Source organism: Artibeus jamaicensis, unplaced genomic scaffold (assembly GCF_021234435.1).
Source record: "Artibeus jamaicensis isolate MK-2021 breed Jamaican fruit bat unplaced genomic scaffold, CSHL_Jam_final scaffold_474, whole genome shotgun sequence".
Classification (NCBI taxonomy): domain Eukaryota; kingdom Metazoa; phylum Chordata; class Mammalia; order Chiroptera; family Phyllostomidae; genus Artibeus; species Artibeus jamaicensis.
Window position 1 is genome coordinate 25990001 of NW_026522046.1, and position 17565 is coordinate 26007565.

General features: G+C 35.2%; 1 protein-coding gene across 1 annotated transcript in view; it reads right to left on the reverse strand.

Annotated features, from left to right (window-relative positions):
• RSRC1 (arginine and serine rich coiled-coil 1) overlaps positions 1–17565 on the reverse strand; it is a 321547-nt gene that overhangs the window by 150275 nt on the left and 153707 nt on the right. Inside the window, exon 6 of the mRNA XM_053657700.1 lies at positions 9450–9486. Within this exon, the coding sequence (XP_053513675.1) occupies positions 9450–9486 (37 nt within the window). The remainder of the gene's footprint in view (positions 1–9449; positions 9487–17565) is intronic.

Sequence of the window (17565 nt, forward strand, 5' to 3'; positions counted from 1 at the left end):
ATGATAATATTAACTTCCAAAATTTTGATGGGTTTCCAGCAAAAACCAGATTCATGTGTATGTATGCTTACTTTTTAATATTAACAAATAAGTAAAGTTTATAAAATATACATAGTATGATTTTATTTTTATAAATAAGCAAAAAGGTAAGGAATGTATGTATTAAGTATGCCTGGGAATAGAGAAAGGTATATAAAATTAGGTACTAAACTATTAACACCTAACTGATGACAGGTAGGTGATGTATTCATTTTTTCTTTACATGACCAATTTTGATCCATTACAATAAATATCTATTACTTTATAATTTTTAAAATGAGCAGATAAAGGACAAATTTTTCTCACAGTTCCTAGTGAGCATATTAGTTTGAGATACTGCTTTTAGTAATCTGAAATCACATAACTGGAATAGTTAAGTTTTTTTTCCTTTCTCTATAAGAGTGACACACTTGTGGAAAGCCTTATTTTCCCACACTATTTAAACACTCTATGAATGGGGAGAACCTGGACAAGTAAAAGAGAGAGGCTGTGTGTATTGTTAGAGGTCACACAGTAAAACATGTTCACTTGGCTCCTCATGCTGTACTTTTCCTATCGGAAACAATGTCTACGTTGAATTTACACACAGAAACCAGGGTTCTGTGGCAAATGGATATGAGTGTGGCCAAAGATACCAGTGTGGCAAAGGCATTCTCCACCGTAACTCTCACTGAATGCTTTGCCTAGAGAAACCGAGAGCACCCTGTGAGCTCTGCTGCTAGTTCTCCGTCTGCAGTTACAGATGTTAGATCCTAAGAAAGCCACGAAATAACTGCCATGTGCCTGCGGGATTCCCTGCAATGAAGCAGAACTTAGTGTCCTGAACTGTAACACAAACACAATATTCAGTTACTCTAGTGGTTTAAAGAAGGTTTGACTTTCAGATGCCTGAGTAATGGATGGAGGTTATTTAATGCTCTTAGAATATTTAGTTTTATAAAGCTTTAATAAGCACATGGGCATAAAAGTCAGAGAATAAATTTTATCTAGATTAAATATAAATCTGAGACTATTAGTGGTGTCATGAAAATTGCATGACACCTTGTTATTTGTTTGTGTTTTTTTTTTTAAGCTAACTGGACACCATTTGCTTTAGACATCACTACGTCAAAAAAGGCAACAGCTTTCTTTGGAAGAGAGAAAATGGAGGGAAGTAGAAAAAGGAGCCCAAATTCCTGCCATTTGGATGACTGGGTAATATTTATTAATCATGCACTGCAGAAGCAATTGTTAGTAAACTTGCAACTGATCAGAGCATGCCAAAGAAATGGATCACTGACAATCACACTATGTTTTCTGACGGGAACGTGAGCTGGTCCCAGCCTGAACAGCTGAAAACTGCCTCAGAAAGTAGGACAGCAATAGGACATTAACATTTAACCCACGGGAATGGGTTAAATTCCCTATTTTAATTTGCACATATATCTAGGATGCACTGGTTTGTTAAAAGAGAAAAAGATTTATGGAACTGATCTTCCAGAAAAAAAGAAAGACTTCATGCTGTTTTATCTCATGATCATAGTTCGAGAAAAGTGTTTGTTTTAATGTTGCACATTTACCCCAAACCTCAAATATATATTGGCTTAGAAGAGAAAAATTAATTAAAACATTGGGAGGAGATAGATCTATTATGTTGAAACCCTTAAATAGTATATGAGGTAATACACATTTTCATCAATGTTTGATAAATATATAGAGTATATAAGTAATGTCAGTATATTTTGAGGTAATTATATTCTCAAACTCATTTGGACAAATGTCAAGAACACTTTTTTTGTGAATACAGTGGGGAAATACTAAAGTAAAACAGGTATTTAAAAATGCAATAGATAAAAGACAAGTGACTTTAGAATAGAGTTCATAACCTCCGTTTGCATTTTATAGTTCATGTTATGTTAACCAAATCCTCAAAAGTATGACAATAATATATTAACTGTGCTTATGCTCATGTTAAATAAAATCATTAGTCTGTAGAATGAAATGCAACACTTTTATTTTCAAGTTCTATGCGAAATAAACTAAAACAAAGAGGAAAGGGCTTTTATTAAAACCTGTATGTAGTGTTACTGATGAGCATGTAAGCAATGGGCCTGCCTGCATTCCTGGCAAGCAGCAACTATATTCTACAAACCACTGATGGGCTAAACAAGCTATTAATGACAGTTGCTTTTCAACACTTAAAATGGTCAGACTCTGCTGCCCGACCACAAGGACAAGTGGGTCATCACTCTCAAATGTTATACAATATAAGGAACATAAATAAGACCTCTGTGGGAAGAAAAAACCCACAGGTATGGCTCCAGAGTTCTTTTGTTATTCAGCTATTAATAGAAAGCAAATCCTACTTAAAGTTGTAAACACTTCTAATCCTTTTTACTAAAAGATTTATCATCAATTATTTAATTTCACACCTATGGCTAAATGATGTATTATTGGTCCTCAGGCCCAGCCTCACCTAATGAATATACAACTTAATATCTGCAACCAAAATAAAAAAAAATAATTGTCCTGTTACTCTTCCAGACTAAAGTGATGAAGTTTTTGCTCCTGTACAAACCTGTTGAGTGTCTACCTCTCTGGGTTTATGAATGCCCAACAAATTATGTATAGGTTACAGAATCATATTCAACTAGTACATGAGGGAAACATTCAGATTTTCCATCAGAAGCAGAAGGTACTCATTGGACACTTGTTGCTCAAGTTCGGTGCCTTTTGAGGTACTTTTCTTCCTGGTGGTCGCTGGACCAGCAGCATTAGCCTCATATGAAAGCTTGCTAAATGCATAAACTCAAGCCCCACCACAGACCCAGATAACCAGAACCGTGTATAAACAATATGCTCAGGCTCCTTACATTCACTCTGAAGATAAAGGAGCACTGACCTGCTGATGCCCACGCCCCTGAGCACCACGTCCTGCAAATTCCAACCAACCTCCAATTACTTGACTTTTCAGAAAAGAGAACAAGGGAAGCTTTAGAAACATCGCACTGATCAGAATAAGTCCCCTCACTCACTGCTAAAGGGGACACGGCACAGCGGTCTTTCTTTGAAGCCAGAAACAATTCAAAAACTATTTTGACCTAAAAGTGACGGTATTTCGTATAGGTTAATCTAATATATTCTAATCCCAATCCCTCTCCTAAGAAGAGAGGATGGTATTATTTTACAGACTGCCAACAGTCAGAGTTGTACTGTAATCAAATGGCAAGGCTCTATCTAGCTCCTGTATGTTTTCACAATTTCAAAAATAAAAATGCATATTAATATCACCACTCTTAACTACATTAAAAACACTCTAAAAAGTAAACATTTTAATCCCTATCCAGTAGTTCAGTAAGTGTTTCTATTCATTACATTATCCAGAATTTTAAAACATAAGATGGTAGAAAAATATGGAGTCAGCTCCCTTTCATATAACACAAAAGATCTTAAAGTCAATTTTCCATACTTTTAGAGCATTGTTATTAAAAAAAAGTCAGGAGAGGAGCAACATCATCACATCATCATCTAATAAGTACCTACCTCTACTTTTTCAACCTGTCTGTGTTAACAGACATATACTGGAGTCATATCCAAAGTCTGATGTGTGTGTGATTCTTCATCAAATATAAAGCATTATTTCCTTAAGCTCATTAAAAAATCTAAGTATGATGTTATAAGCAGTATTTTCACTCATTTTCTCTAAGTCTTCAGATAGATATGGGTACTGAGCTCTTTAACATGTTTTATGTCTAATCTGCTGAAGATTCCTGCAGAATTCCTGCAGGATAACCTTCAAATTCAAGGTCTAGCCCATATTGATTTCCAACAATTTTCCACTATGGATTTTTCTTTTGAGGTAAAAATTTACATAGATCTCCTCTTCACCTCTGATTGTAGTTCTGAGTTTAACACATAACTGGAAGCTCAACCAAAATCATCCCCAGAAAAACAAATTACTACAACACTAAATGTCAAAATAGTGAACATTCGTTTTACATTGCTGTTATTACTGCACCAGCTAGAGGGAAGAAATTTGGCAGCGAATGGGACCAGAAGTAGCAGCCTCAGGAAGCATTACTTCTGAAAGAAAATCAAATAAATACAACACATGGTAATAGTAAGAAAGAAGGAAAAAGCAACAAACAACTAAAGAGAAACAAGACATGCCAGCCCCTTTGTTCCTGCCTTCACCATCATCCATTGAAGAAACTGCACTTCTCTACAGTGCAGACAGAAGAGGGCACCCTTGAACTAGAAACCCCATCTAAAAAATGTCTATGGTTTTAAAAAGGAAGGAAGGGAGGAGGCATGGAAGCAGAAGGGAGGGAGGGAGAAAAAGACAAGGAAGGAGGGAGAGAAAGAGATCAAATTACTCCATATAAAGTCACTATAAGAAGTTAAAAAAATGCAAATCAAAAAATTTCAAGACAAAAATTCTCTCCCCAAAAGCAGCTACAAAGGACAAAACTCATTTGAACAAATAACAAAAACGTAGAATCAGCTATTCAAAAAGTAAAAACAAATGGAAGAAAATGTTTCAGAAATGAAGAATAAATTATAAGGTGTCCAAGGAAAAACAAATTTGAATGAAAATAAAAAAGAAATAGTGAAAACCAGGAAAACAACTGACAGAATGAAAACAACGTAGTAAAAAAGTAAGAGAGAAGGCCACTGAAAAAGAAAAAGGCTTTTCTTTTTGTAAAAAGGCCTGAGAAAAAAGTTTCATATGTGTAATTATATAGAATATGTATATGTAAATAACTGGAGTCCCTGAAGGAACAAAAGGAACATAACTAATATTTAATACCATAATTCATGAAAATTATTTCTGGAAATGAGAAAACCCAGCCAAATTAGTCAGAAATAACCAGCTTTGAAAATTAGCCTAATTTTTTTTTAAAAAGGGCAATAAAAATGGCAATGCCTTTAAGTAAAGTAACAAATTCTCTATAAGGATAAGAAAATAAGGCTGATACCAGAGATATCAGCAGAATATTTTTAAGAAAGTCAATAAAGAAACCCTACGCCAAGGATTTCATGTCTAGTCAACCTGTCATTCAAGTGACAAGACCATAGAAAAGCAGCTTGCAATGGGCAAGATCTCAGGGAATACTGTACCCAGGAGTCCTTCCTGAGGAATATATTAGTGGGTGAGTTTTAAGCAAACAGGAAATAAGTGGGTAAATATCACCAAACAAACTGGTGTGAATATTTAGTAAGATTAATTTTAGAATTTACTCTAAAACACGGCGACATAGCGTGGGTGCAAAAACAGTATGTACATGCATATTCTAACAAAGCAACAAGAACACAGAAAAAAAGAAAAGTGAGGAAAAGGAATAAGGGAAAGTGCAATAGGAGCACTGGCGTAAAGGTAACAAATGAGAGTCAAGGATGCTATTTAAAAGGTCAAGTAGAAATGAGGGGGATTAAAAGTACTATAAAACAAATACAAATGTAACCACCAGGGGAAAAAAACAATCCTTCAAAAATTTAATAATAGTAACTTCAGTCACAATTCTCCCTAATATTTTATACATCTCACATAAGCCATCGGCCTTTGTTCAGAACTACTTTTCAAAGATGTTCTGTACAGCATACAGTCTTGAAAGACAGAAATAGAACCTGCCCACGGAGCAGAAGGCAGTTTTATCACAAAGGAGGATAACAAACGTCAATGGTCTTACTTTTGGGCAAAGTTTGGGCAGATGTTCTATAAGGTTCTTAAAGAACTCTCAGACTTGGAGTTGTTCAGCTATGACAACCCTACTGGGTACGCAGCATCACCCCATGGGACTTAGGAGTCAAGGGGAACCTATACAACCATGACACATGTGCTACCTTTTATACTATTAATAATAAAGCACTTGGTCGCTGGCCCAAGAGTCTTGTGTCTTCTGCCAATGTCTATGAAAGTGTGGCAGGCATGCAAATAGACTTAATCTCATACTCATAATAAAGAAGACACAGCCAAATACAGAAACAAATGATAAATATGGTATACACAGTAATTATGCAAGTCCCAGGATATAATGTTAAAAGTTAGCTGCCTGCAAGGAGTAGAGGAACTGGAAAGAAAGGGAATGCTACCTCTCAGAGCACCAATGTATATAATACTTGGACTTTTAGAAGCATGTTAAAGTACAGATATTCAAATGTATAAATAAATCAACGAGAATAGAAACAAAATCACCTAAAACTCAATGCAAACAGAAACCAATAAATGCAACTATATTTCATATGAATAACCTAACTGCACCCTATGAAAGAAAGAACTCAACTGAATCTTGAACTTTTTTTATTACATTTATTTTTTAGAGGTAAGGTTGTACCAATTTTGAAACTACGTGTTTTATGTGAATTACATGACTAAGCAAATGGGTAAATGTTGTTAAGAGTTAGGGTTCTCACTTTGAATGAAGAGAACTACAGGTATGAAATGGGGGGGTGGCAAGGACAGATTTTGTGGTTTGGATTGAAATGAAAAGCATTGTTAAAACTCATAATTTCTTAAAAATACCTACCTACCCACCTATTTATCTAATCTAACACTGAAAGGTCCTAGGAGTAATAAAATCCCAGAGACAAAGAGCACATGACATGTCAGGTCTTGACCTGCAAATATTATTTTCCTCTAAATGAAATAGTAATTTGAAGAAATGCCTGACTCCAGGACTGGGACAGGGGAGGTTTAGAGCCTGGATTATATTGCTGTGCCAGAGTTTTAGGGAGCGCTTAAAAAAAAAGATGGGGTATGTCTGAAGGACCCAGCAGCTATCCTGAAAGCATACTCCCCAGACAAATCGGGGACAACTTCAGCACCAAAATAATACAGAAAAACAATTAATGATAACTTATTTAGCAAAATAAAAAGCCACTAGTCCTTGCTCACAATACAAATCAAACAAGAAAGAAGGGTGGGCTCTTCCTTAGTAGAATGCTGCCTGCTAAGAAGGGGGGAGCGGAAGAGGCGGAAAATCTCCAGTTTGCAATTCAGGCACAAATCATCAGTGATAATGCAGCACCAAACTTCACTAGCTCTGCCTAGAGCTTCAAGCAGACATAGGCTTTATGGGTAGGAGACAAGTTTTTGGAAACAAAAAATAAAATGGTACTGGGCAGTGTATTATAAGTCTATTAAGCTAAGGACAACATGCAAAACAGTTCCCAAGGAAAGCTGGCAACATAGAAATAAAGGAATGACAGAACAAAATAAATGTGAAAAAGAAAAGGCTACATAAAGAAGAAATTATTTCAGTGTGTGGAATGCTCATCTCATTTGAGGTTTATATGACATATTTTATAAAATCAACCTACTAGAAGTTATACTTCTAATTGTATTTGGCAATACAGCCAATTCAAAGAAGGGCCATCAGTGCAGATGGCAAGGGCGGTAAGTATCTGCTCAGTCAGAAAGTGGTGAGTCAGTCACAAGCCTAAGGAGCCCACGACTGCTAGGCAGGTTTCACAAATGCTCAACTGATAAATGCTCGAGTTCACTCCCTTCTTAGGTTGTTGTGACGAATATCAATGACTTTTCTGAATATTACTATAGTACACAAAGCAACTTATATGTATGTATATATGTGTGTGGTATTATGTGATGTAATCATGTGACCATATTATTGTTAACAGTTCAGAGTTGAGTCGATTTTACAATGTTAAGTTACAGTCTTCTGTACAACTTAGATAAAATGTATTAAAATCATCTACTTCCCACTATCTGTTATATAGACTCTGTCACCCCTAAAATGAATACATTTGAAATATATCTGATGTATATGACATACACAAAAATGAAATACAACTGAGGTTCAAGAATAGGAAAGAATAATTAACAATTACTCTTGACTTTAATAAATGGCTAAGCTTCACCAACAGTTTTTTAAAATATTTTCAGTTGAAGAACTCTTTCTTCAGGTCAAATCTTATTTTACAAGTTTAAAAACTGACACAGTAACTAAAAGTGAACTACTCTCTTAAAGTAGGCGGAGGCCGTCTGGAGTGCCACCTGCTCTGGGGAGCCTCCCTGGCAGCCCGAGGCTCACTTAGAAAACCAGTGCTGCGTAAGATCACAAGTGGAGTATAAATGCACAGAACAGTCACTGAACATGAGATCATACTAGTAAGTATAAGAGTATGAAATTTTAAAAATATAACTCATTATTATTTACTGAAAAATAGGAACCAAGTAAGTATAAAGTCTTTTTAATAAATAATTTATAAGAGAACTATAAAAGGCAGCTCATTTTGACTCTATGGTAGGTGTTCCTTGTTATAAAACCACAACTGATACTGAAATTTGCTGTCTTAAGCTTTTTTATACCTCTGTCATGTCCTATATACATGTGCCACTAGGAAGTGATTAACGGGGATTCAGGGTACAATTTTTAATAACGAGAATAACAATGTTGTTTCTAACTAGACTATTATATCTTGCTTTTTAATAACTGTCTTTAATTTTTAGGATCATTTTTTAAAGTTTCCTCAGTTTCCTTTAGCTAGAAAAAAGAAAAAACCAAAAATCCCTTAGAACCTTACTATCATAATAAGTCAAAATGAGGCTGCCTCTTGCTACTACTGTGCTTTTGTGGGAGAAGAACAAAAGCACATTAATAGTTAACAAAGCTACAATATGATATACGAATGAGGTCTTGCATTAAAAAAGTACTTAGAGTGTATTTACAAAAGAATCTCTCTTATTAATTATTCAACATTTGGATTTGACCAGAAACCAGAGCATGACTTTATAATGCTCTGTTTAAATGAACTACTTAATGTTGTAATGAACACTCAGTGTGGTAAGTTCAATAAATTTTGGACCTGTTATAACAGAACAGTTTTTTGTAATATTTTGATCAATGGACAGATTTTAATGTTAAGTCAGTTTGAATTTCACTTATGCTTTAAAAATGTTTACTTAAACCAAAAATTTTGCATCTCAATTATTTTGTATTCTAAACTGAATGTAGTTTCAATCAATGAATTATTCATGAAGCAAAGACATTAGGAAAAACAAAGCTGTGCATTTCTTTCAAAGCCATTAAATTGCTAAAACATACCATATTTATGCATGCAATATTTGTGTTTTTCTTAAAACACAAGCTTGTTTTTTGTCAGATCAAGATACGCCAAAAACTGTACACCAAACATTTTTTATAATTAAAGCAATCATCAATCCAAGGATTGTCATCCATTTTATTTCATCTCTACATCAAAAAAAAAAAAGTAATTTAAAAAAATTTAAATTCCCTTGAAATGATAGGATAAATGAAAATGTAAGTGCCATCACATAATAACAGTAAGCTGACCCTTTGGGAAATGGTTGACTTTCTCAATACAAGGTATTCAAAGCTCATTCAAAAGTGTTCATTTAGAATGCAGATATCAAAGATGATGCAAATGTTCAAGAGAAAATTAGAACTTACCAGATGTTCTAATCCAGCTTTGATGTTTCCAGATTCCCTAAAATAGAAGAATAAAAGTTTTATATAGTTGCTAAACCTTTGTCTACTCTAATCTTTTTACCTCAAAACGGTTTTATAAACCCTTAGAATTTTTTCATGTATCTTTACTAATGTTCAAATAACACTCTTTTTAAGGAGAAAACAATTTCCACCAAAAAGGAACAGTTAATTTATTTATATTGTCTAGTATTACTATTAAACTGGTATTCCAGTAACAAAGAATGTTTCAGACTTTTCAAAGTCAGTACACAACAAATCAAGTCAAGTACACTATTACTTTACTATTACTGTATCAGTTTACTTCACAATTAGCTTTTTCATTAGTTTGTTTTTTCCAACATTATCATGAAAATGTTCAAACATACAGATTCTATCCGCCATCTAGATTCTACAATTGACCTTTTACTATATTTGCTTTATCAAATATCCATTCATCAGTGGTTGTATTTTTATAAAAGGAATATGCACATAAATAATATATTCTAATTTCATAGCTAAACTAAATTTTAATAAATTTTTCTTGAAATTAATTTTATTAATTTAGTGCACACTACAAATCAGGACTTAAGACTTCCAATACTAAAAAAACAATTGTCAAGGAAAGCAAAAACATCAAATATATCAATAATTTTAAGCATTTAATTTCTGTTCTTCATTTTAAACAAAACACTGTGGATGGAATTAAAAATATAAATACATGTGCAAGTAGCAAATATAATTTAAATATACATTTGGTGAAATATGGCAAATAATTGCAGTTTTTTTATACTGATTTTATTCTATACGAATTTATTAGTGATAGATGACCTTTGATTTTTTTTCACTTTAATCGAGCAGTTATTTTTAATTCCATCATGAATACCAAGACTGATTTTTTTTAACATGAAATTACACTTCGACCATATTGCAGGAAAAAAATGGAACAGTAAACACCCCAAAACAGTATTGCATTCATGATGTTTTAAAATTTTCCTCACACCTCTTTCTTTCACTGAAGGGCCTTTTATTTCTTTTCTCTTTATTTCTGTCTCCAAGTTTCTTTGCTAAAAATATACTTCTATGTTTCATTTGTCTTGCTATACAATCTTTACAAATCTCCCTATCTTCTTTTCCCTTCAAATCCACTGCCCGAAAACTAAACTCATGGCTTCCAACTTTCTCTCTCACTGCCCAGTGGGACATACTGGGAACAAATTCCAAAGTCCACTGACTAAGCAAAGTTCTAATTTTTAGCCATTCTCCTCTCTTTCTGTGTCTGGCAATCTTAGCAATACTATGTGTACTCGACGTTTAAAAGTGTTTCTGAAACTCATTCTCTGGATGCAGTCTCAATGACAAATGATAGGAATAAATTACAACAAGGTGTCAGGAAAATCTAATCGCTACATAAATAATTATTTTGAACTTTACTATTACAAAGTTAGTGGATTTACTGAATCTGGAAGGCAAATGGATCTTTATGTCTTTACAAGGACATTCTTATATGATTATTTGTGTAATTTGAAATCTAAACAAAAAGAACAACGTATATAGTGAAGCATCTGACGATGCATATATATATGTGCACTGCAATAAAATTAATTCTTCCTGCTATCACTGACTCCCAGTTCTCAATCACTAATATTAGATCTTTGTCCTTCTAAAGATATTCTACTTCTGTGTGCAGATGTGTGTACGTGCGTGTGTGTGAGTATATTTCTGTCTCCTGTTTTTTAAAACCCAAACAGGAGTAAGTATACTATACACATTGTTTTGTAACTTCACTTGATGATCTATCTTAGAGTTTGCTCTATTACACTGTCACATAATGATTCTTATTAAAAATTAATACGGCAGCATAAAAAAACAAAAAATGTTCAGATTCAAAGTGCAAGTCCATAATTAATTATGTGAAGCCATGGGGCTAGCCATGTTTCATCAGGATATTTTGGTATAATATGTCATGTAACACTGACAGTGTGGCTTGAAGCAGCATCCCATCACACACATTAATAATTCTAAAAGAAACATATGAACGTCCCCACAAAGTGGGACAAAGTCTCTAAGTGATTTCATTTTAGGGTTGGTTTTGCTGTCAACTGAGCTTGTCGCAATGTTAGGGAAAATCTCTTAATTCTTTGAGCTGTTTGCATTTTGGAATCAAGGATAAGAAACTATTCCTAAAGAGGGGGAAGGGAAGAGGAAGGGGAAAGGAGGGATTGACTAGGCTATTACATTGCTATGATTCTTTAAAATAAGTGACACTTAGGAAATGCACTTTTAGAATGGTATGCCTAAAAGAAAACTAGGCATCATCCTTGACACAACTCTCTCCCTCACTGTGTGAACAAAGACATTCAACCACAAGGTCTTGACTATCTAACGTCTTTAGTTGTCATTTATATTTAACCACTCTTATCTTCACAAGCACTAGCTGTTTTAGTCCTTTTCTTTTCTCTCCCACCTAGTAATCTAGTAATTTTCCAGATTACTAGAAGAGATTGCTGGCCTCACCTGTTTTCTCCCATATTACTACAGAGCCTCCTAATGCTTAAAAGTCACTCCTGTCTTGCACCACCTCAATTCATTCTGTACAATACAGAAAAATTGTTCTAAAATAAAAGTTTGATCATATCAATTCCCTTCTTAAAGTCAGTGACAGCCTTTCTACTATTCTCCTGTTTACTTATTTCCTCTGCTATCTTTCCAGAGCTTTATCACATGGGAAGTGATAGCAACAGCAACAAAAAATTACTAACCTGGTTCCTCCCACTACCGAACCAATTAATCTTTCCATCAGAAATGCCCCTTTTCTCCCAGTCTCTAATTCTACTGATCTAGTTTTAAACAACAAAAAATCCTCCAGGACTTAACTTAGACCATACCTCCACTGGGGAAATCTTCTCTCTTACTCAGTAATGAAGTAGTGAGCTCTTCCACTGGGTTCCCATCCACAGACTTTATCACACTTTTATTATAAATACCTGTTTACTTCCCCACTGACACCACCAAAATGATAGCTATCCAAGAACACAGATTACATCTTTTGAATTTTTATATCCTGGCACCTTACAAGGTGCCTATCAAAGTATGAACTCACCTAAGAAGGGTCCGACATCTAATTGTCATAGAACAGGCTTTGAAAGTTGGTGGCAACCAGCTCAGGTCTCTGAGTGGCCCTGCACAGCCCCGCTCTACCTCCACACCACACAAAAAGCAAGGCAGATGCAACAGTGAGTGGTTGTTTGGGAAAGAAGTATTAGGAGTATTGTGTACGTGTGTGATGGGCAGTTATTTTACTTTGCCTTTTTTTGTGTGTATTTTTTAAATTTTATTCAATTTATGGAGGTGATATTGGTTAGTATAATTATATAGGTTTCAGGTGTACAGTGCTATAATACACATCATCTGTGTATTGCACTGTGTGTTTTACTACCCCAAGCCAAGTCTCCTGCCATCTCCATCTATCCCTTCTTTAAACCTTCTTCTACCTCCCCTGACCCCTCTCTTTCCTGCTGGTACTCACCATACAGTTGCCAGTGTCTACAGTTGTTTCTTTTCCTTTCCTTTTTTTTCTTAATTCCTTCATCTTTTTCACCCAGCTACCCTACTCTACCCATTCCCCTCTGAAAGCTGTTGGTCTGTTCTCTGTATCTATGAGTCTGTTTCTATTTTGCTTGTTAGTTCCATTTGTTTATTATATTCCAAATGCAAGTGAAATCATACAATATTTGTCTTTCTCTAAGTGGCTTATTTCACTTGGCATAATAGTCTCCAGGTCCATCCATACTGTTGTAAGAGGTAAGATTTCCTTCTTTTTATGGCCAAGTAGTATTCCATTGCATAAATGTTCCATTGCTTTTGTATCTACTCACCTACTAATGGGCAACTGGGCTGCTATCAAATCTTGGCTATTGTAATGCATGCAGGGGTGCACATATCCTTTTGAATAACTATTTCTGGTTTCTTTGAATATATTCCCAGAAGGAGAATCAGTGGATCATAAAGCAGTTCCATTTTTATTTTTTTGAGGTAACTCTGTACCGCTTTCCAGAAGACTGTACCAGTCTGCACTCTCACTAACAGTGCATGATGGTTCTCTTTTCTCCACACCCTCGCCAGCACCTGGCTGATTTACTGATGACAGCCATTCTGACAAGTATGAGGTAATAACTCATTGTGGTTTCAATATGCCTTTCTCTGATGATTAGTGATGTTGAACATCTTTTTATATGTCTGTTAGACGTCTGTACGTTCTCTTCAAAGAACTGTCTACTCAGGTCCTTTGCCCAGTTTGTAATTAGGTTTTATTCCTGGTGTTCAGCTTTGTAAGTTCTTTATAAATTTTGGATATTAACCCCTTATCAGATGTATCATGGATAAATATGTTCTCTCATACAGTGGAGTGTCTTTTCAATTTGTTGATGGTTTCCTTTGCTGTGCAAAACCTTTTTATTTTGATGATGTCTCATTTGTTTCTTTTTCTTTTGTTTCCCTTGCCTAAGAAAATATATCAGAAAAAAAAAAAAAAAAGGAAAACACTGCTAAGAGAAATGTCTGAGATTTTACTGCCTATATTTTCTTATAGGATTTTCATGGTTAACAATCTAACATTTAAGTCTTTAATTCTTGCATATGGTGTGAACTGGTGGTCTACTTTCACTACTGAACAGACTATCTTTACCTCATTGTATGTTCTTGCCTCCTTTGTCAAATGTTAACTGACCATAAAGGTGTGGGTTATTCCAGTGTTCTCCCTTCTGTTTCACTGATCTACATGTCTGTTTTTATGCCAATACCATGTTGTGTTTGATTGCCAGGGCCTTATAGTATAGTTTGATTTCAGGTGGTGTCATTCCTCCAGCTTTGTTCTCCTTTCTCAAGACTGCTGTGGCTATTTAAAGCCTTTTGTGGTTCAATATAAATTTGTGGAATATCTGTTCTAGTTCATTGAAATATGTCATTGGTATCTTCATAGGAACTGTGCTGAATCTCTACATGGCTTTAGGTAGTATGAATATTTTAATGACAATTCTTCCTACCTATGAACACGAAGTGCTTCCACTTCTTTGTATTTCTTCAGTTTCTTTACATCCTTTGTTAAATTTATTCCTAGGTATTTTTTGATACAACTGTAAATGACACTGTTTTCCTAGTTCCCCTTTCTGATAGTTAATTGTTGGTGTATAAAAATGGAACTAATTTCTGGACATTTATTTTGTCTCCTACTAATTTACTGAATTCACTTATCAGTTCCAGTATTTTTTGGTGGAAACTTTAGGGTACTCTACATATATTATCATGTCATCTCAAATGATGACAGTTTTACCTCTCTTTCCAATTTGGGTGCCTTTTATTTCTCTGTCTTGTCTGACTGCTGTGGCGAGGACTTCTAGTACTATGTTGAATAAGAGTAGTAATAGCTGACATCCCTGTCTTGTTACTGATCTTAAAGGGAACGCTTATAGATTTTGCCAACTGAGTATGATATTGGCTGTGGGTTTGTCACATATACCTTTTAGTACATTGAGATATGTTCACTTTTCCACATTGCTAATTTTTATCATTAAGTGGATGCTGAATTTTATCAAATGTTTTTCCTGCATCTACTGATACAATCATATAGTTCTTATTCTTCATTGTTTATGTCATATATCATGATTATTGATTTGTAGATATTGTACCAACCTTGTATTTTATGAATAATTCCACTTGATCATAGTATATGATCTTTTTTAATGCATTGCTGGATCCAGTTTGCTAATATTTTGTTAAGGATTTTAGCATCTATATTTATCAGGGATATTGGCCTATAACTTTTTTTCTTTGTAGTGTCTTATCTAGTATTGAAATTAGGATAATCTGGCCTCATAAAATGAGTTTCAGAGTCTTCTCTCCTCATGAAAGTTTTGGAATAGTTTGAAAAGGACGGGTGTTAGTTCTTCTTTGAATGTTTGGTAAAATTTATCAGTGAAGCCATTCAGTCCAGCACTTTTTTTTGTTTGTTGGGAGTATTTTGAATATTGTTTCAATTTAATCAGTCTAATCTGTCTATTCAGATTTCCTGACTCTTCTTGATTCAGTCCTGAGAAACTATATGTTTCTGGGAATTTTCCATTTCATCCAGATTGTCCAAATTTTTGCTATGTAGTTGTTCACAATATATTTTTTAAACAATCCTTTTTATTTCTTTTGTGTCAGTTATCCCTTCTCTTTCATTTCTGATTTTATTTATTTGAATTCTTTCTCTTTTTTTTGATGAGTCTGGTTAAAGGTTTGTCACTCTTATTTATTCTCTCAAAGAACCAGCTCTTGTTTCACTGACTCTATTTTGTTTATTTCTGCTCTGATCTTTATTATTTCCCTGCTTCTACTCACTTTGGGCTTTGTTGGCTGTTCTTTCTCTAGTTTTTGTAAGAGTAGAATTAGATTGTGTATTTGAGATTTTTCTTGTTTCTTGAGGTAGTCTTGTCATGCTATGAATTGCCATCTTAGGACTATTTCTGCTGTGTACCAGCAAATACTTATTTGGATAGTTTTGTTCTCATTTCTTTCAACCTGTCTTTTGATTTCTGGTGGCTGTAAATGAGGTTTTCACACTGGCCCTTTAAGAGGCTGCCTATGTCTCTGGTACACTTCCAATTCTCTCTGAGGGACAGAATCCCTGTTGACTTTCATAGCCACACGTGTGCGGGCACCTCTTCCCCATTCTTGTGCTTTGAGCTGGGAAGCCCACCTTGGGATTGAGACTCCACACTTCTCCGAGGGAACCTCAGAATCTCAGCTACCACCTGTGGGAACAGAACCAGCCTTTTTGTATCTCTGCTTTCCTACCAGTCACAATGCAGTTTCTTCTGTAAATTCTTAGTAATAAATTATATTTTTTGATGGAGTATGAGGACACAATGGAAAAAGTGGTTGACTGAGGTCAGAGTAGAACACCAGAGGCTCTGAACTCTAGTTTTTAAATAACCTGGATGTTGTGGACCACTCTGCCTGGTTCTAGGAATTGTAACTCTATCCCCTGTGGCTAACGACCTCTGGAATGTGAGCTGTAGGAAACAAAGCTTGTTTCTGGTAGCAAATGCTGCCTCAGTTTCCTCTCCCTGACCCCAAAGCTTGGTCAGAAGTCAATGATGGGTAAGACCCCTCACAGTGGGGGGCCATCACATGGGAAGCCATCATGGAAGGACTCGGGGGGCTGCAACAAAGAGGGAGCAATGAACTCTCACCCCCCCCCTTTGACAAAGTCCTAGTCCACATGTTCTCTGGGAGAAGTGCTTCCTGACTCTAATCCCTTTAAGCCTAAATACCTGATGGGGAGGCTGTGCAGCTCCTTGCCTTGCTAGAGTGGTATCTGGGATAAATCAGGCATAAGAAAGAATATGTAAAAATCCTGTGAAACCTGCTTTGTTTAGAATGCTCTCATTTAAATGATAAGGGTCCAAGCAAGAAGTTGGTTCCTCAAAGTTTTATGGCTTATTAGCTATCTGACCCTGACTGAGAATAAGGCCTCATACTTCTTTGAATGCTATCTATTGTTTGAGCCTTTTCTGTATTCTTGTACAAATGAACCCAATAAAAGCCCCTTGAGGAAGGGGCTCTTGGTCCTTCCCCTTTGAGGGATCAGCCACCTTTCCTCCCCAAGCAGATCACATCATGTCTCAGTCATGTTTATTTTCATCCATGGCACATGGGGGGACTTGTGAGGAAAGTTGCCCCTACACCTGGAGGAGCACCAGCCAGAGCCTAGACATTTATCCCTCTCCTTAGATTAAAATTACTAGCCAAAGCAGCCATATGTTGCAAGGAGTAAAAAGAGAAGCCCATGGAAAATTTCAAGATCTCTGAAGTGTGTAAACACAGGACTGGAAAAAATAACAAATGGAGCAACCTCATCTAGAGAAAAATAGAACACACTGAGCAAAAGAATATAATGTAAGCATAATAACATCTTCAAAAATGAGCATTTTTAGAAATTAAATATAAAAAAGTTAGGGAAAAAGGATCAATTATACAGTTAAGTAAACTATTATTTAAATTGAAAGAAAAAGTAAAACGTTTTCAGCATACAGAGTCTTAGGAAATTAATCATATG